The 20,354-nt window shown below is 38.7% G+C and overlaps 1 protein-coding gene across 3 annotated transcripts in view; it reads right to left on the bottom strand.

The window, feature by feature from the left end:
* The window catches only part of FAM91A1 (family with sequence similarity 91 member A1), a 44,239-nt gene extending 25,371 nt beyond the window's left edge, over nt 1-18,868 (bottom strand). The window contains exons 1-10 of one of the 3 annotated variants that reach the window (XM_045581507.1): nt 18,529-18,868; nt 14,344-14,428; nt 13,267-13,418; nt 8,972-9,029; nt 8,235-8,302; nt 7,187-7,300; nt 5,513-5,603; nt 5,072-5,134; nt 1,353-1,459; nt 30-68 (exon numbers count right to left, since the gene is read on the bottom strand). In XM_045581507.1, coding sequence (XP_045437463.1) covers nt 30-68; nt 1,353-1,459; nt 5,072-5,134; nt 5,513-5,603; nt 7,187-7,300; nt 8,235-8,302; nt 8,972-9,029; nt 13,267-13,418; nt 14,344-14,428; nt 18,529-18,600 — 849 coding nt within the window. In that variant the 5' untranslated portion in view covers nt 18,601-18,868. Of the gene's footprint in view, nt 1-29; nt 69-1,352; nt 1,460-3,589; nt 3,611-5,071; nt 5,135-5,512; nt 5,604-7,186; nt 7,301-8,234; nt 8,303-8,971; nt 9,030-13,266; nt 13,419-14,343; nt 14,429-18,528 lie in introns of those variants that run through there. The other 2 variants (XM_036437212.2, XM_036437214.2) reach the window with 2 other exon arrangements.
* Nucleotides 18,869-20,354: the final 1,486 nt, after the last annotated feature.

Genomic DNA, 20,354 nt, shown 5'->3' with positions numbered 1-20,354 from the left:
TAAGTAAAAAGAATATAAAAGTTACATACCTTCACCAGGGATAAGTCTATCTCAAGGACATTTGCAAGCTGGAAAATAAAATAAAAAACTCTTTTACATTGTTAGAATTATCAGCATATTACACGGTTGCAGTAGACACTAACTATAATCATCAACATTTTAAATTATGAACAGCTGGAACACTGAATAAATTTTGAAATCAGGACTTTCTTCTTTCCATATCTCTAAAATGTTTAGAGTAGTATGAATTCAGGTAATAACCTTAACAATTTAAGATACCTTCCTCTTTAATTTTATCTCATTTAAAATAAGAAAGACCTAAGAACAAGAACAGTCTACAATCCTTTTAGTATATAGTTATGCGATACTTAAAGACGGGTTCATTCTGAGAAATTCAACATTAGACACTTTTGTCTTGTGCGAACATCACAGAATGTACTTACAGCAACACAGAGGATACAGCCTCCTACTGTAATTGTGTGTGCTGTACCTACACTGCTGGCAGTACAGTGGGTTTGTTCACAGCAGCATCACCACAAACATGTGAGTAATTGAGTGATTGTAGTTTAAGCCCTATAGTTGGCTTTTCTTTTTGTAATTAAGTGCCTGGTTTAAGCTTTGATTGCAGGGGCTTACATTCCAAGGAAGTCTAACTGGAATAAACACATTGCCAAGCACTGGACTGGATAAAGAGCGGCACCACCTCCTACCAGCCCACCCTTCCAGACTACTGTATTTTAGATCTTAATTTCTTGACCATTTGGGCTATTTGTTTTTTTCTGCGCCCCCTCCCCAACCATCCCACCAACCAACAGGTCCTTGTACAAACTTGTTTCTTCAAAGTTTTCTTTTGGATATTGCTGAAGAGCATTTTGCAAAATTGTAATAAGAACCACAAGGGTAGGCCCAGCAGTAACACTGGTTTAGAAAGGGGCAAGTCTGTGGAAAGTGCACACGACTAGCTGACAGCATTACTATCCATAGATGGATACCAGCACAAAACAGTTCACTGTGCTATGTGTGACTTTAGGAAGGCTGCCACATCACTAGGCAATAGAAAATTTCTCAGCTCCATTATAATCTTATGTGGCCACAGTCAAATACGTGGTGTCTCTCTCATGTTGTCTCTCATTTTGGAACAAGACTGTAAAGTCATATAAAAAGTTATTTACCAAGTTTTATATATGCAGAAGTAACTTAAGAATAGTGACTAAAGCATATTAACAGTCCATGATCTATTCATGAACAAGTTTTTAAAACATTTTAACCATAGCATTAAATTTTACCTACTTTACACAAACTTAACTTATGATCTTGAGGTTAAATTCTTCATAAGATGTTGGTACACTCACCTCTGCAACATTAGTATGCTCATCTATTGAAACAAATATCTTATAGAGCAGAGTTTCAAAATAATCACCTTGCACTCGATTCATTACAAAACCTTCAAGAGGAGGAACTAAAATAAACAAAAATAGACATTTCTTAGTTAATATAATTTTATAAAACAAGACTGTGTAATTCAAATAGCTATTCAAAAAGAGAAACCTCTCACTTAAAAGACTAAATTCATCTTTTGATTATGGTACTTCAACCACGCAACAACAAGACTCCTAAAGTTAAGGTCATGTACTACCCTGTCTACACAGAGAAGACTGATGGTAGAGCATAAATCCTAAAACAGTAATTAATCCCCATGGACCTCTCAGCACTAGAGGCAGAGGAAGTGCTGGAGGTCACAGGCTTGGTAGCAAGGCCAGGGACTGCATTCAGAATGGGAAGGCAGCAGAGAGGACTGGGCTAAAGCAGAAAACCAAAGGACTGACTTACTAGGTTACCCAAAAAACAGATGGATGGAAAGTATTGGCTCTCTGCCTTTCTCCCATCATGCCCACTCCATCCAGAGAAGAGGGAAACACATCTGTGTGACTGCCACCCATCTTCTACCAGCCATCACTGGTGTAATTTGCTCTTTGGGGTTCTCTATTCTGTATCTTCCTCAGTGGGAAGAAAGTCAAGCCTTCCTCAGCACAAGACACTGCCCAATCCTGGCTCTCCACACTCACTAGTTCCCTCTCTTTGTCCAGATGCTGTAATCCAATGTAGTAGAGTGTTCTGCCCAGGCGATAACAGAGGTACTATGTTTCCCTTTACCCCGTGGGCTCATTTCCCTTGAAAAAAGTCCTGAGAAAGCAGAAGTGCTTAGACCATAGCAAAATTTGGATCTCCCTGTGTCCCTTGACCCTAACACCATCTAAATTATTCTCCACAGAGAAAAATCAGACAAAATTCAAGGGGCCAAAACGAAGACACCATGAAGAACCCACAATGTACATTTCAGGAGGGATTGTTCACTTCAGATCTGAAACATCATCTTCTAAATTAGTGCTACCCATGGTTCCAGTCATCTAAATACTTTTAAGGATCTAAGGTTTCTTTATAGAAATATTTTAGAATTCTCATGTTTTATATAATTAATTCTTTTACTACACTTCCAGTTGTGTAACTATTAGTAATAACAAATATTTATTGAACACTTACTAAGTGCCAGACAACTGCCAGGGACTTTACATATACAATTTCATTCAATCTTCTTAACCTTATGAATTGTTCAATACCATACCCCTATTTTAAAGATGAGGAAACCACAGCACTGCGAGGTTAAAAATATACATCTAGGCAAAAAGAATGAGGGAGTTCTATTTGATAAGATATAGAGTAGTCTCCAATATATACTGCTTTTTTTTTTTAAAGTATGAGCTAGAATACATAATCTGTATAAAAATAAAACCACACACACAAAAAGATATATACATATATGCTATCTGCTTAGTATACTTTTGGAAGATATATAAAAACTTAACAATGGCTTCTGACTGGGGTGGGAAGCAGATGTTTTTATATTCTTTTGTAAATTTAGAATTTTATATCATAATTATTGCCTATTCAAAAAATATTAATAAAAATAAATATTTTTTAAAAGCACCTAGGAATAACCAAGCAAGTTATAAAGAAAAGACACAATGAAGGCCTGGCTATAACTAATATTAAAAGTTACTCTAAGTCACTGTAATGAAAATAATATGGTCCAAGAATAAAAACAAATAAGTGAAAAATAAAGGATATAATTAATCCAATATAGAGGGAAATTAAATATATGACAAAAGTTATACTTTCATTCAGTGGTAATGAGTTATTGAAAAAAATATGCTAGCATTTATCCAAATCTTATGGGTTATCCAATTGAAGAAAATTTAAGTTGGGCCCTTATTTTACATCACCTAGGAAAATAAATCCAAAACTAGTTTTAAAAATATATGACAAAGGTTCTTAAAAATTTTTGAGCTGTTTATATAACCTAGAAGAACTCTATCTAAGCATAACAGAAATCTAAAAGCTCTAAGGAAAAGGTAGACATAAAATGTACAAGTATAAAATGTGATGATGGAATAAATGGATTTTATTTAGTAACAGACCCTTTCATAATTATTCTTGTCGAAGTATTTCTCTCCCCACATTTATTTGTTCCACCATTAACAGTACTTGTATTTTTGTTGAAACATAGCTGGACTGCTTCCTTTGAAGTCACCTTCAGGTGTCTTTTGTGCTGAATTTGATGACTTCCATGTTATCAAACTGCTTTCCTTTCATGGGTTATTCCAATTTGGGGAACAGCCAGAGGTAACATGGTGACAGCAGTTATAATAGCATGGGTCTTGTCTGTACCACCAAAACTTGCCAGATACTGTGTGAGCCATGGCAGAACATGACACTGTAATAGAGAAGCCATCCATTCAGCCCTTCTCTGATGCTTCCTTCAAAACTTAGAGATAACCTGAGCCAATATAATATTCAAACTATCAAAATGGACTGAAATGAACCAATAAAAGACCAATCTCTTTAGGTGGATCTCAGATGAGTCAGTCAGTTTATCAAATGAGAATAGGGACCACAGTAAAGCTTTCATATTTTCCAATGGTGACAGGAAGCCACTACCATCTCTGTCTTCCAGAAATTAATTCCTTGTCAAAATCTTTCAATTTTAAAATTAGTATTTGTTATAGCGTCCACTATACAAACCAGAATTAGTATTTCATTGAGTTTTTTAGCTGTCTCCCAAGCTTAAAACAGAATTCAAGTCTATACAAATGCATTATTAAAGAATCATAACACATGCTAACACAAATGAAGATCAGTACACACTACTGCATGATAACCAGTCAAGATTTAACACGAAAAGGCAGAAAGAAAAAAAAGGCTAATATGAAAAAGAAAAAAAAAAGGATTCAATACTGATATGAGGAAGTATTTTTGTAGAAGCTCTATAATCAGCCAATTGTTAATAATAAGGCCATTCCCTGGAATTTTTCTTGACACTTTATAATTGATCACAAAAATATTAAATACCCTAGTATGATAAAAGATAACACAACAAGAATGCTGGAATATATACTTGTAACATATAAATTAAATGTAATAAGTGCTCCTACAAATTGGTAAGAAATCTAAACTATAGAAAAAGAGCTCCATCCTGTGTTCAAAAATGTTAACCACATCACTATTCTAGCAAAACCATGGAAATAATCTAAATAACCAGCAATATGGTGATGATTTAATGCACTGATATACCCCATAAGTGTAGAATGAAATACACGAGTGCCTCAATATTGTTTTAACTTGGGTAAAATAGAAAGGGAGGAGAGGATAAAGATTAAAAAATGGCAGTGACATGAAATATAAGGCACAGATAAATGGAAATGGAGAATACACAAGTCTATATTATTGAATATATATATAAAAGCTGTGATGTACTAAACAAGGACTAAAATGTGACCTAAATTTATAAAAACAATATTCTGATTTAGGATTGTGAGAAATTTATCTTAGATTTCTATTACTTTAATATAGTATGTACACCAAATACTATAAAAATGAAAATAAGGAATAGAGAGTAATGAGAAAAAAGTGTTTCTTTGCAAAATTGTAACATCAAAGACACAAAGAATTTAGAGTAATAATTCTGTGCCCAGAGCCATTAAAAAAAAATAGAAAAATATTAGCATATGCTTACCTGCTATACAACTGTCATCGGATATTGGTACATCCAGATAAATAAATCCTTTATTATATAAACCTATAGAAGCAAAAGCACCTTCTTTTAGATAGAGTACTAAACATTTAAAAAAAAAAAACACCTGATTCCTAATTTTCTGTAGTAAAAATTCATTTAACTGAATACCATGTGAAAAAGTAAAATAGAAGAATTATAGTTTTCAAGTCTCACCTCCCCTCATATGCACAGAACTAAAAATTTTTCTATGATCCATCTGTATAAATTTCTAGTGGATGTAACTAATTATAGCCACAGTGGAAAACAATGGACTATGGTCACATTTCACACAATAAGGAAATATTACTATTTTTATCTAATTAATAAGTAATTGCCATTAATTATTGAAACCTTAAAACACGTTTTTATGTTGACAAAAGACCATTTCTACTAACCACTTACTATGTACTACATTGTAATCTAGTGATCCAGAGAGCTGAGGGCCTGCATCGATGATCTTATCAATAGCGCATTTCTCAGGCAAAGTGCATATCTAAGAAAAGAAAAATATTTTTAATTAAGTTCTGTCCAAATTAACTAATCCATATCTCCTCAGATCTATTCATGTTTAAACCAATGATTAGATGCCATTTGTTTAGTGAACATTTTTTTTTTAATTTACCACTTCAGAACTCTAACAAAAAAGGTATACACATAACCATCAATTAAGGTACCAAAAGATGCTACCAACAGAACTCAGAAAACAAATTAACTATAAATAACAATATTTGCTGGTAAGCAATCAATGTTCACTAATTTACTCACCTTCTTTGAATTGGAATCTGATTCATTTATGATTCTGAACCTCTCAAAAATAAAGCTGATTCAAACTCCACATGATTATTCTAAGTAAGAAGTTCATTATCTTATTTCATAGCTTGACAACTCTATTAGGAAATACTTATACTGAAACAAATTCTAAGCCTTCCACTCATTTGACTTATCTGTCCTCTGGGGTAAAATGAAATACAAACAAATAAAAAATCTACATGCTCACTTACTTTTTTTCAGCCACACAGAGATATGACCAACCTGGTCATATCCATCATCCTATCCCTTCCCTGTACACCATCTCTTCTAAAATCCATAAGGCTCATATCAAATGCCATCTGACCACCAACACCATTTCCTTTCATCTTGATACTATCCCCTTATCAAAGTACCACCACTTCACACAGTAATTAGCACAGTAATTAAGAACACAGGCTCCAGAGCAAACTGCCTGGGTTAAAATCCTGAACCTTTACTACCCCTATTAAAGGCTTGGTACATGAAATTCAAGCACAGGAGTGGGGTTGGGATCGGACCTAAAGTAAGACATCCCTCTCACATCTGGGACCACTGCCTCCTAACTACTCACCTGACTGCCTGATTGCCCCTAACTGCCCACCCCCCACCAGACTGATTGCCCCCTACTGCCCGCCTCCCCACAGCCGGCCTGGTTGCCCCCCAACTGCCCCCCTCTGCCGGCCTGGTCGCCCCTCACTGTCCCTCCCCCTGCAGGCCTGGTTTCCCCACACAGCCTGCTGTTTGGTCGTTTGGTCACTCTCACTCCGCCCCCCCACATCCCCCGCCAGCCTGGTTGCCCTACGTAGCCTGCTATTAGGTCATTACTGTGAGGGCATCCTGAACAATTTGCATATTACACTTTTATGAGTATAGATGACTTGAGCCATCTCTTCAATTCTCTGTTCACATTCCTCATATGTGATATGGGGTACAAATCACACATACCTCCGAGGTTGTTATGAGCAACAAATTAGACAACATAAAAGCACTGGAATAGTGCCAGGCACATTTAAGTACAGAGCAAGTGCCAAAAGTGTTAGCCAATAAGACTGCAGCATCACATCAGTTTACCTGAAACTGCTATCTAATTAAAACTCCCATATTGCACATGAATCAAGTCCCTCATTATTAAAGAATATCTTGGGAACCTACCAATATTCTAGTCTAATAAGGTTATTTAAATTTTTTATTTTCTTTAAGAAAACAAAATAGCGTTACTTTTTCAAAAATTAGAGAAGTACAATGAAAAATAGTTTTAAAAATAAAAATAATTTATAAGACAACTACCTTTATGTCGTCTTCTGTGATATATCCAGCCTGCACCACCCACCACGCCTCTATGGCGATTTCTACCGGCTTTACTGGGAGAAGATCACGAGCTGTTTTCCTTCTGAAAAATTTCTGCAATAGTACAATTTGCAATTGGTCTAAGTTTACCACTTTCTTTTTTATCAATCCTATCTGAAAACTGTTTCTAACACACTAATAACTTTCAAAATTCCCATTTCTAATATTTGTTTTTCTAGATACACTGAATGCAGAAAATAATCTCAAATTATTTTAAAATAAATTACCAGTCATTAAATCTGGATCTAAATCCAGACAAAAATAAAGCTCAGGATGTGAAAATGCATTTGGAAAAGTGTACTCACTTTACCCACTAAGTGAACCCTGGGATTAGAATGAGCAAGAAAAAAGACCAGCAGAACAAAATTATTTTAAAAAATAGCCCAGCCGGTGTGGGTCAGTGGTTAGTGTCAACTTATGAACTGGGAGGTCACAGTTTGATTTCCTAGTCAGGGCACATGTCTAGGTTGTGGGCAGGAGGCAGCTGATCAATGCTTCTCTCTCATCACTGATGTTCATTTCACTCTCCCTCCCTCCTTCCTCTCTAAAATCAATAAGAATAAAAAAATAAAAATAAACAAACTGTATGTTCTATCCCTTCAATTGTTTTACTTAAATAATCATTTAAGTGACAGCCTAGAGCCGTGGTCTGAAAACCGCTCTTTGGTCCCTTGAGGGTGGCTCTTCCACAAAATACCACAGCCTGGGTGAGTCAATTTTGAAGAAGTGACATTAGAAGAAGTTTAAGTGTAAAAAATATGGCTCTCAAGAGAAATTTCAATCGTTGTACTGTTGATATTTGGCTCTGCTGACTAATGAGTTTGCCCACCACTGGCCTAAACAATACTAAGTTTTTGTACTGTTTCTGTATGAAGCATATTTTACTCGATCAAAGAAATTACAATTCATTATTTCTAAAATTAAAAAATTAATCAGACTGTGATCAGGAGGACAAGAAATGAGAAAGCAAGGGAAATGACTAACTTACTTTTGACGATCTACACTGATTCATCAGATCGATGTACTGGTTTCTTCCTATGCCAAGAAGCCTTAGACCTGGAAGGAAGAGCCTGTCCTTTAATCACTTTCAACACACCTTGACCTGTCAGGACACTCAGTCTTTTAGGGGAAAAACCTTGGCTTTTGTTCATCTTTTGATTATTGGTTGGCAATATCAAATTAAAGGGAATTCTTCAAACAGAATATAAAAGAAAATGAAACTCAGAGAAATGAATTCAAATAAACACTACTGACAATGCTAAATGAGAACATTTTTAAAAGCAGAAGTCCTCCCAATTTCAGGAAGTCAAAGTGTACTTATCAGCAAAAGTTTCTTCTTATACAACAGAACTATGTCCCATTTCAAATATTATACACTTCATTAAAATAAGCATAATAGAACACCAGCAAATTGTTAGTTATAATTGTGTATCATGCTGTGAAAACATTATATACAAGTTTGTTTTACACAACACAGCCCACGTATCGGAAAGAACTTCATTCTCTAGAAATATACAGACTAATTCCATTTTTCTGATTTTAACACTCCAAAATATTCTTCTTAGACATTTAGACTAAATCTTACTCTTGACCTGTATCAACAATGCTTGCTATTCTCACCTTTCAACTGTTTCAGGTTAAAAACACACATTACGATACTGACACAACAGCATGCATACACAAGGTCACACTAAACATTACACTTCAGCATGATTAAATACTTACAGTCAGCAGCAGTAAAGTTGGGCAGGGAATCATAACTTTTCTCACTGTTCATAATATCCTTTTTAAAGAAAAAAAAAATTTTTAATGTAAAATGTCCATAGATAAAAACATGTGTCTAAACATGTAGTTCTATAGCAAAAAAAAAAAAAAAAAAAAAAGGAACAATAACTATTACATGAAGCACTGAGATCAGAGTTTGGCAACCTAAAGCATGTATGCCACACAGCGGCACTGACCACCTGGCCTCCCCACCTAATAACTGAAGGCCAGGCTTTGGGGTCCGGGTTCCTCACAGCACTCTCTATGAATGCCTTGTAACTTCTGCCCTGTGGAAGCTAAGCAAGGAATACCTCTAGGAAAGCTCAGGATTCCAACCTCTCTATACCTCATGCCTTATCCTAGACTCTTACCCTAAGAAAAGGCCACACAATGTGTCACAGCTCCATCAACACATATCTAAGACATGTACTACCAGCAAAGCATTTGACCACACAGTCATCTCTGCTCCCAGAAGTCCCAATCAGCTGTAGAGTTAAACTGAGGATCCAGCTCCTTCCAACTCCCACCTGCTTTTTAAACCAACTGTTTACTGTGGAGATAACGCCCCTTTTCAACCCAAAAGCTATTCCCAATGGTGTAAGAACAGAAATCAGCAGCAAGCCCATGGACATAACTGAAAGCTGGTAAGTGGGACAAAACTTCCCTCTCTATCTCCCCAACCCTGTGGACAACACCAGAAATATGGCCAGAGAAGCAACAATGATTCTAGTCACTGATTAGCAGCCACCTCCATTATGCTACTCTGGTTCTCAGGAAAGGGACTGACAGAAACCAAGGCTGTCAGGCCTCAAGCTTTACTTTGTATTTCCTCCAAAATAAGGACACAGGAGACAGGGGACGTAGAAGTGCCCAAGAATAAGGACATAAGCAGAGGGAGCAAACCTCACTATTACTGTAGGTGCCTAACTCCTTTAGTTCTAGGCTTCTCTCTGTTCTTAAAAGTGGCGAATGAGCACAAAATAGTAGCACTCAACTATTTGTGTATGCAAGCAGCAAATGAATACTAGATAAATGATGCCAATCTTTACAAAAAGCTCAGTTTTAAAAAGTATATATCTGGTATTTACAGTTGTTCAACAGAGGCCTAAAGTCTGCCTTTGGAAAAAGGCTAACAGTTTAACTCAGAAGCTAATAATCTGAAGTTAATAATTACAAAAAGATTAGCAGTCTGACACATTATATAACACTAGATCTATATCATCATTTATTGTTCTATAGTTAATAGCTAAATGCATTAAGTTTCTCTGAGCTTAATGTTTAATCTGTCACCCACATTTTTAACTTTAGTCATGCATTAAATGAAATAAATGTTATACAAACTCTTGCTAACAAATTCCTGATTAATGTTATCTACCTATATATATATATAAAAGACTAATATGCAAAGTGTCCCTACAGGAGTTCGATGGGGAGTTCTATAGCTCGGTATGATGTGCGCTGACCACCAGGGGGCAGCAAGGAATGAAGGCCCTGGACAGCTGCCGAAGGCCCTGATCAGCCCTAATTGCCGGCCAAGCCTAGGGATCCTACACATGCATAAATTTCAGGCCCCAGGCCTCTAGTAATATCGGGTCTAGTAATAATTAATGTCGTTTTTAAACATTCGTTTTTCTTGCTTGGCGTTGACTTGTATTGACATAACCTTCAAACACGTGGTATCTACAGAACGTGTGAAGTGCAATTAATAAGTTTTGCTTGAAAAAGTTTGTGTTTGGTTTGGTTTTTGTTGCAAAACTAGGGCTAAGAAGATGGCAGATGAAGAGCATATTCGGCACTGCATGCTTTACGAGTTCCAATTAGGAAGAAAAGCAATGAGGCTGCAAAAAACATCTGTAGTGCTCTTGGTCAAGATGCAGTTAGCGCCAGAAAATGCCAGCGTTGGTTTGAGAAATTTCGCGAGGGAAATTTTTCATTAGATGACAAGAGTGGTCGAGGCCATGTGTCCAATTTTGATCAAGAAGCTCTTCAAGCTCTTTTGGTGCAAAATCCTCAAATTACCCAACAAGAGCTTGCGACAACTTTAAATTGTTCACAAAAAACAATTTCCAATCAATTGCGTGCTCTTGGCAAAGTCCAAAAGTTTGGAAAATGGGATCCTCATGAGTTGACCAACAACAACCGTAATCAAAGAGTCACAATTTGCAGTTCACTCCTCTCTCGTCAAAACCGTTTGCCGTTTTTAGAGCAAATTGTTACCGGAGATGAAGAATGGGTGCTGTATGTTAATTTGAAAAGGCGGCCTCAATGGTTGGACAAAAATGAGGCTCCGCAGCCCACGCCAAAACCTGACTTGCATGCGAAAAAAGTGATGTTGTGTGTTTGGTGGAATTTTAAAGGAATTCTTCATTATGAACTTTTACCATCTAACCTAGGGGTGTCAAACTCCATCAGAGAAGGGGCCAAAATCTAAAATCCAGCCTAAATCGCGGGCCAAATGGTTTACTGAACAGTCATAAACTGTCATTGTGATGGAACACAGCGGAGTGCAGTGATGACAGCGCAGTGCGGGCCACATTGCAAGGCCTGGCGGGACGGATTTGGCCCGCGGGCCTTGTGTTTGACACATGTGATCTAACCAAACCATTACAAGTGCAGTGTATAGTGCCCAATTGGAAAGGTTAGCCCAAGCTTTAAGAGAAAAAGAACCCGCGCTGATTAATCGGAAGGGCGTAATTCTTCACCACGATAACGCACAACCGCATACTGCAAGAATCACTGCTGAAAAACTGCGCCAGTTGTAATGGGAAGTTCTCCCTCAACCTGCATATTCTCCTGATATTGCCCCTTCCGATTACCATTTGTTTCGTTCTTTGCAAAACTTTCTTCTTGGAAAAAAATTTAATAATGAAGAATGCCTCAAAAATGCATTGACCGAATTTTTTGCATCAAAATCACAAGAATTTTACAACAGAGGGATTAAAATGTTTCCTGAGCGTTGGGCACAAGTAGTAGAAAACAACGGCAACTATATTGTTGATTAAATTTTGTTGTATTGTTTAAATAAATTCGATTTTAAAAAGTATTAGAAAACCACATTAATTATTACTAGACCTAATAGCATAAAAAAGAACAGCCCTAGCTGTTTGGCTCAGTGGATAGAGTGTCGGCTTGCAGACTGAAGGGTCTCAGGTTCAATTCCAGTCAAGAGCACATGCCAGGGTTGCAGACTCAGCCCTCAGTGGGGTTGTGTAGGAGGCTGCCAATCAATGATTCTCTCTCATCATTGATGTTTCTCTTTCTCTCTCTCTCTCTCTCTCTCTCTCTTCCCTTTCCTCTCTGAATCAATAAAAAAAAATACATTTTTTTAAAAGAACAAATAAAAATAGATACATACTGTGAAAATATTGATAATGACAACTACAGTGGAACCTCGATTCTTGAACTTAATTAGTTCTAGAAGGCTGTTCAAGATACAATTTGTTCAAAAATTGAATCATTTTTTCCCATTAAAAAAGTAAATTGAATTAATTTATTCCAGACCCCCAAATGATTCCACTTCAACCTTGCTAGTATACACTACATGCCTAATGTACTGTTTAATTTATAAACAAACACTTTCTTAAAGTTATCAAACCAACCCCTCCGAGCCTTACACAAATCACTGTCAGCACTCTTTCCAGGGCACCTTTCCGGAGGTCAGTATGCCGCATGCCTCTCGCTGTCCCTGGCTAACTGCTTTTTATTTATCCAAGTCAGCAACAGCTTCTCTACCTCTTCAATTGCCTGTGATCATTGTTTCTTTCACACCTTTAGCACTCTTGATGGTCTGTTTATGTTTTAAAATTGTGCTAATTGTTCATTTAGCTAGCAACAAAAACACAAAAATATTCACAGCACAATTTCGTGAGATACTGATGGTAAACTGACTCATACTTGCATTCTCTCCTTTGTTTGTGGCCTGAGAGATGCTTTTTGTCACGCTGATACATCATGAAAGGTTTGTCACATCCAAAACCAAAGTTTGTTCAATCGAGACCTTTTTCTGTGAACAACTTGGTCACAACTTGGCCGAGAACTGAATTGTTTGAGATGGGAGACTTTCGAGATGTGAGGTTTGACTGTTCTTCTACAAGTGTGGCTAAAACAGTTAACTTGTAACCATCAGATCTTCTTACACTATAAACTCAGAAAAAAATGTCCAATGTCACAAAAGCTGCAAAGCTGGTCATCTGCAAAGTGTGTCTGACATGTGGTCCCATCCCATTCCTAACGGTACAGATAAACAGTAAACTCACCTCCATAATCCCAGTATAGTATGAAAATGGTGTTATCCTCAGGCCCTTTACCATAATATCTGATAAATGGTAAGGGTACAGCATGAGATGGTCTCGACTGTACTTTAGTAGTTCCTCATAGTATCTGCGTTCATCTTTCTTGACATGTTTAACTGAGGAAAAGAAGGAAATTCTTGGTTTTTTCACATGTCTTATACTTACATATAATTACAAATGCAATGAGAAATACTTTACAAATCAATATTAATTAAAAAGTATATAAACTGGAAGAAAATAAATAAAATAAGTTGGAACAAAGAAACATTATACCATAAGAAATATATAAGTACTATGCACAATATATATAAATAAAATGTATAATAGAACAGATAAATACCAAATCAAAAAGTAAAGAAAGTAAGCATGGAATATCTCCCCAAAAAAGGTATAAAACATAATCTATAATCTATGCAAACCCTTACTATGCCACTTTACAAGATAGCCAAACTGAATGATAGTCTTCTATAAAATGAAGTCTATTTTTAAAAATTATTTGTTGCTTTTGTGATTTAAATGTAAAAAGACATCTGACTTCCATGGAATGAGTTTAAAAAGAAAACCTCTCTCTGAAATACTGTATTTAAAATAAGAAGAATACCTAGAAGGGAATACTGGCAGGACAATATATTAAACTGATCAGTAACCTGACAAATAAAAACATAAAACTAACTGTTTTAAAAGTATTCCAATTATTATAGAAGTTTTCATTAAAGTTATATTATTTGGAAAACTTAGAGACAAAAACAAACTCAAATTAAAAAATTATTACAACTAATATACTTCTGTTCTGGCATGTTTTCTTACCTAAGGTAAAAAGAGGGCATTTGAATCAAGACTAATATTCTATAGGTCAAACAAATCAACTAACAATACTCTGAAAACTGCAAATTGTTCGGTGGAATGGGTCAGTATAGTTTCTTAAAGTCTGCACATGGAATAATTTCAGTACTATAAAATATGTATTGAAAATATAGGATTTATGAAATGATAATTCAGCAACAGTCAATTCCATCTCAATGTAAAAATATCTCTACTTACCTAAGTTATTTCTATATCGTAACTGATTGCGGATGCTGTACAGGACAACCTGCTTTTCATATTCCCTCTGTGAATTTCCAAGACTCTAAAAAAATGTCAAATAGATTTAAAATAGCTTCTAAACTATAGTACTTTTTTCCCCATAAGATTTTAAAACAATGTCCCCTAACTTTATCTGGAATTAAACTTTCCAGAATGGAATAAAAGACTTTCTTAAATATTATACTACGAAATTTCTGCTATGGTTTTAGTGCAAACTTTCAATGTGTTTATTTCAAGTCTGCTATTCTAAAAGGACTTACGAAAATTACCTGAAGTATTTCACATAAAATAAAAGAGCAGTTTGAGAGCATAATTTCACTTAACAAAGCACTAAATTCTACTTATAAAGATTTCCTTACCTGCCTGTCCCCAATTTAACACCGTTGGGTGAATGGATGGATGGTTTCTTGCACCTACATTTATTTAAATTTAAGAATGACAACAGACCCTTTCTGATATTTTTAGCTGAGGGATATGACTATTAAGATTTCTGGAGAATGTACTTTCAAATGTACCTCTAAATTTAAGATCACTTCTTTAAAACATCATTTTCTTATGATTTTATTAGAAAACATTTAGACACTTTAAGAATTCCAGTATATTGGAATGATCAAAAAACTCTTTCCAGCTGTGCACTTAGTATTTTAGGCTCAAAGTTGGTTCTCATGAAAGCTAAGAATATGTTTGCCTGATTATAATCAAATCATATTCAATGTGTAACCATAAATTTAATTCAATATGTGATTGCTATACCTCTTCTAATTATTAGGTATAATCCTTCCGATGTGCTATAAAATAAAATTAGACATCTCAGGAAACTAACAACAGAAAGATCAGAGGGTTTAGTTATTATACTTCCTACTCACAGGTTTTTAAAAGCCCAGGTAAATATCCATACACATACTTTCATTTAAGTCAATCTTCATAAAACAGATGAAACTCACATCTAATAAACTGGCAAATAATTGGAACTATTGGTGGATAGTATCTTCAGAAAAAAGAGGTGATGTGAGAAAACTAAAAATCTTTCTTCCTGCAACTAGATTATTTATCACAGCTTAAAACACAACTCACTCTATTGTCGGAATGTATGTGCTGATAATGTAACTCCAGAAGAAAAAGTGTAACTCAAGCCACTCATATAAAATATAAGGGTCCATTATTTATAAGCTAATTAGAAAGTGCAACATCTATTAAACATCTAAGACTTTGAACTAGGCATTAATGACTGGTCCTGATCAATTCATGTGTGTGCACACACATACCTGAGAAATACATTCACAGTTGATTTTCCTCTTCACTGCCCACTACATAAAATATAACTGCTTTGTGCATAAAGATTCTTTGGCTTCTCTCCTACTCCTACCCCAAATTTCCCATCACTCACATTTTAAAACACTGTTGCCACTACAGGAGGCAACTAAAGAAAGCTCATTTTACTCTCAGAGAGCGCTGACCCTGCAGAAATACTATGGAGTTGGGCTGCATAGAAAAGGACCCTAACAGATGAAGGCACAACAGAGGCACTGGCCATAACATACCCACCATCAGATGTTCCTACAAACCCCACCTCAATGTGCAACTCAAAAAAAAAAAAAATAAGTACAATTTTTTTTTAATTGACCCTTTTGGGATTATACAGAACCTCATCATAAGATTTAAAATAAAATAACTATGAATTGGTTTGAACAATGAATACAAGATACTGGTAAACTTACTTTTCAAATCCTGAAATAATGGCCCTATCCACAACTTTTTATGTTTTTTTTTTCAAGTCTAGTATGACCCATAACCCATAAAAATATTTCAGCTCATCCATATAAAACAACCTTTTTGAAACAATAGTTTGAAATAAACAATTTTTTAACAATCTGAATCCCTTTCCTCCAGCTTTCAGAACCGGAAAATGAGTCATTTTCAAATTAAACTTATCAGAAGTTGCTGGAAACTTTATCAAAGTACTTAGTATTTCTCTAATGCCAAATCCAAATCCTTTCCACAAGGAATACCTCCCCCCCCCACCCCGCCCCCTACTTTTAAGTTGCCTGAGCTTTAATTCAACTCCTGGGGAAAGATCTCAGGCTAATGCCATCATTCATTCACTCCAAAAATATTTACTAAAACCTAAATACACATAGGTGCTAAAAATACCAAAGCAAAACAAGTATCGAAATGAGGAAATGCTCTATAGTGGGCTAAGTGCTCTCGGAGTGGAGAAATACAGTGCCGTGGTGACTGATCTGAGGGTCAACTGATCCAGATTTCGGTCAGCGACCCCTTCCTGGAGGAGTTAGTATCAGATTTACCAAGAAGCTACCAGTAAGTCTCCAGGAGGCGAGCAGTGGGAGAATTGGGGCTGTGTTTTAGAAAGCTCACTCCAGTGTAGTGTGAAGAATGGCTGGGAGGGTCCCAACCTGAGAGCAAGACACAGAGAGAGAAAGCTGATGCAGCCATCCGGGGGGAGCCGGCCTAGGGAAACTCTGCAACGAACACCGGTGTCCCTGTTCAGGCGGGATTTGCAATGCCTTCTGCAAGTGGAACTTATCCTAAGCTAAACAGCTTTTCTCTTCAGTGCTCTTACCAAAAAAGTTTTCAAATTTAATATCACATTTGTACCTAATTTTAACAGTGTTCTGAAATTACTTTTAATAGTCATGCTTAAGGTTTAGAAATGTTTTTACCAATATTAATTAAGGCCAGTTACTCACGTTGGACATAACCTTCCATTATACTACATTTATTTTTGTGCGAGAAAGAGCGGAGGAAAAAATTGGAAACAAAGGAAAGGACTGTTGGTTCTTCCGATATGCCACAAAACCCTTCACTCACTCTTCACAGGAGAAACTTATTCCCTCAGATTAGACCTTTCTTTTTCCAGGTCAAGCTAAGTACTACCAGGGCGGCCACTGACAACCAAGACTTCTGAGTTCCCTAAATGTATCCTTCCACTTTTCTACTTTCTTGAAATCTTGAAGTGAAACTATTTTCTCTGCCACACGATGGATATCCAAACCTTAAATTATTCACTTCCTAGAACTAAGTCTCCAAGCTGGGAGAGGAGGCAGAGTAATAATCCTTACACAATCGCCACCCCTCTCCCGAATTGTCCAGTGGGACTGCCCAGCACCAATGGAAACAGAACTTCACTCTCAGCCCAGTGGAAGGCCCATCTATGATCGGAGAAACAGTGGCTCGTCTATAGCACGTACGCTACCTTCGTATGATTTTACACCACCTGCCATGTTCTATGTCTATTCACCTACGACCTTTTTTTACTAAAATGCAAGCTCCATGAAGCAGGCTCTGTCTTCAACAGGTCATGGCATGCAGTAGGTGTTCAATAAATACATTAAACAACCGACTAAAAATTAACCTCAAGCATTTGAGATTTAACTCTCAAAACCTCTCTTGTTGAAACGTCTCTTATAAACCCATCTTGTTCATGAGGATAAAGTCAAACAAAAAAAAGGTAGAAAGTCCCTTCAAAATCTGGCTCTGACTGCTTCTTCAGCTCACCTGCTACCAACCCCACGCACACAGAAGACCCAGATCCCTATCTGCGCCTCCAACACCCGTGACAGGAGGTCAACCGCTTCTCTCCAAACACGCTTTCACTCGTCCTTCGGAAACGACCTGCCCGCTCCCTGGAAAACCTTTATTCCCGCCTTTACTCCTCCTTTGAGGCCCCCGGTACACATCCTCGCGACACTCCCTGGACCATGTCTCTCTTCCTCCTCCGGGAATATGTTTATATAAACACACAGGTAGGTCAGAGTTGCTGTCTCCTGTAAGGTATTCGCTGGCTTCCCGTCCCTTTCCCGCGCCCTAAAGCTCCGGAGGTCAGTGTTTTCAATCTGTTTCGCGGGCGCCTCGCCCGATGCTTAGGTAAGTGGAGGCTCCCAGCACCAGCGCCAGGCGAGCCCAGGGTGCGATCCCATCCCATCCCACACCTTTCAGCCTCGGCCTGGCTGCCTCGGCGGCCCCCGAGCCGTCCCCGCCTCATCCCAGGGCCCCTGGGGTTTCCCCAGACCCCGGCGGGGGGACGGGCGGGAGTCAGCCGGGCGCCGCCAGCCCCGGCCCCGCGGGCGGGCGCAGCGAGCGTGTGACGGCGCGGCGGGGCCCGGCCCCCGCGGGCGGCCGTACCTGCCTCACGTTGGCCGGCAACTTGCTCCAGGGGTAGTTGTGTCGGATGTGGAACTCCACGTCTATGTTCATGGTGCCCCGAGCCCCGGCCGGCGGGGGCGCCCCGGCCCGCGGCTGGCACGACGCCTCCCGCCTCCCGCCTCCCGCCCTCGGCCTGTCCGGGGAGCCCGCGCTCACACGGCCGACGGCCGGCTCAGCCCCATGGCCAGGGCTCCCGACGGCTCGGCGGCGCGGCCGGGGCCAAGGGGCACGGGAGCAGCAGCGGGGGGACGGGCACGGGGAAACCTTGGCAGCTTCAAGTTTCTTCCTAGTTTCGCCCGCCGGAAATGGCTGTGGGCGTGCGTCACTTCCGGCCGCTGGCGCGAGGCCGAAGGGGCGGGGCTCCAGGCTGGCCTCAGGCCCCGCCCCCTGCACTGCGGGGCGGGGCTTCGAGGTGAGGTCCAGGGGTGCCCGGGCACCTGTGCCCCTGCCCAGGCCCTTCACCTCCCGCAGTCACTCTCCGGATGAACCCAAATAGGCGCATGGGTTGGCGCTGCCGCTGTTGGGTGACCCACTTGCCCCCAAATGCGAACCCAGGTGGCCCAAGAACCGGCGATTTCAGGAGAGATTTGAGAAGGGGCCATGGCTGGTTTAAAATAGGGCAAGAGCAGGGAGCCCCCAGAGGTCTTCTCCAAGCCAGCCCCAGGCCTGGACCTCTGGGCACCGCCACCTTGTGAGTTCCTAAGTCAGAGCTTGACCCACAATTTTAGTGAGAAGCTGGGAAGTAGCAGAGCAAAGGTCTGGTGACCTTTCATCCCTCCCAGGCAGGAGCTGAATCTTATGGAAGAGAAACTTTGGGACCTGCTTCAAACAAAGATCCAAATTCTGGCAATGTAGAGAGATCCAGGGAGCTGAGAATTTAAACAAGCTGGTGCTGGTAAGTGAGGGCGGCACAAAGGGGACCCGGGAGATAAAGACCCTTGCAGGCAGTCTCTTGGTTACTGCTTTCTTCTGCTCTCTCCATACAGATGCCTCCAGAGTCACTTAGTAAAGGCAGAAATCCAGACTATCGCTTAGTTTCAGTTCTAGAGAGATGCGTGGAAACCATTTCTTCCAGAATTTGTTACACTGGCTTAGCAAACAGCATTGTTACCAGCAACAACGAGAGACAAGCTCAGTATTTTTGTAACTATTTTTCAGTTTTAAACAATATTGTTGTTTTTTATATGTGGACACTTGTATGCTCAGGAATTTTTATAAGATACCTAGTCCACATCTCAGCAGCTGACCAGTCTGACTCGTGTCTGATCGGTTGAAACAAATGTAGTCCACACTCCCCTTGTATACAATAGATGTATTGGTCTGAGGTTATCCTATATAATAAAAGGCTAATATGTAAATATACCTTGCATAGGTGTATTGGTCTGAGGTTATCCTATATAATAAAAGGCTAATATGCAAATATACCTTGCATAGGTGTATTGGTCTGAGGTTATCCTATATAATAAAAGGCTAATATGCAAATATACCTTGCATAGGTGTATTGGTCTGAGGTTATCCTATATAATAAAAGGCTAATATGTAAATAGACCGAACAGCAGAACAACAGAACAACCAGTCACTATACTATGATGTGCGCCGACCACTGGGGACACAGTGGAACATCATGGGTGTTGGCAGCAGGCAGCAGAGCAGGGGATATACTGGGTGTCGGCCCCGATGGGATGGTGGAGCAGGTGAGTGGGGACGCCAGATCGAGGCAGAGTGCTGGTTGCTGTCATTGGGGCAAGCCTCTGGTGGTTACTGAAAATTCTTTACTCCTGCGCACTGCAGTCCCAACCATTGCT

This window comes from Pipistrellus kuhlii, unplaced genomic scaffold (assembly GCF_014108245.1).
Source record: "Pipistrellus kuhlii isolate mPipKuh1 unplaced genomic scaffold, mPipKuh1.p scaffold_m20_p_14, whole genome shotgun sequence".
Lineage (NCBI taxonomy): Eukaryota > Metazoa > Chordata > Mammalia > Chiroptera > Vespertilionidae > Pipistrellus > Pipistrellus kuhlii.
Note: the sequence above shows the minus strand (reverse complement) of the source record. Positions and strands in the feature narration are given on the sequence as shown.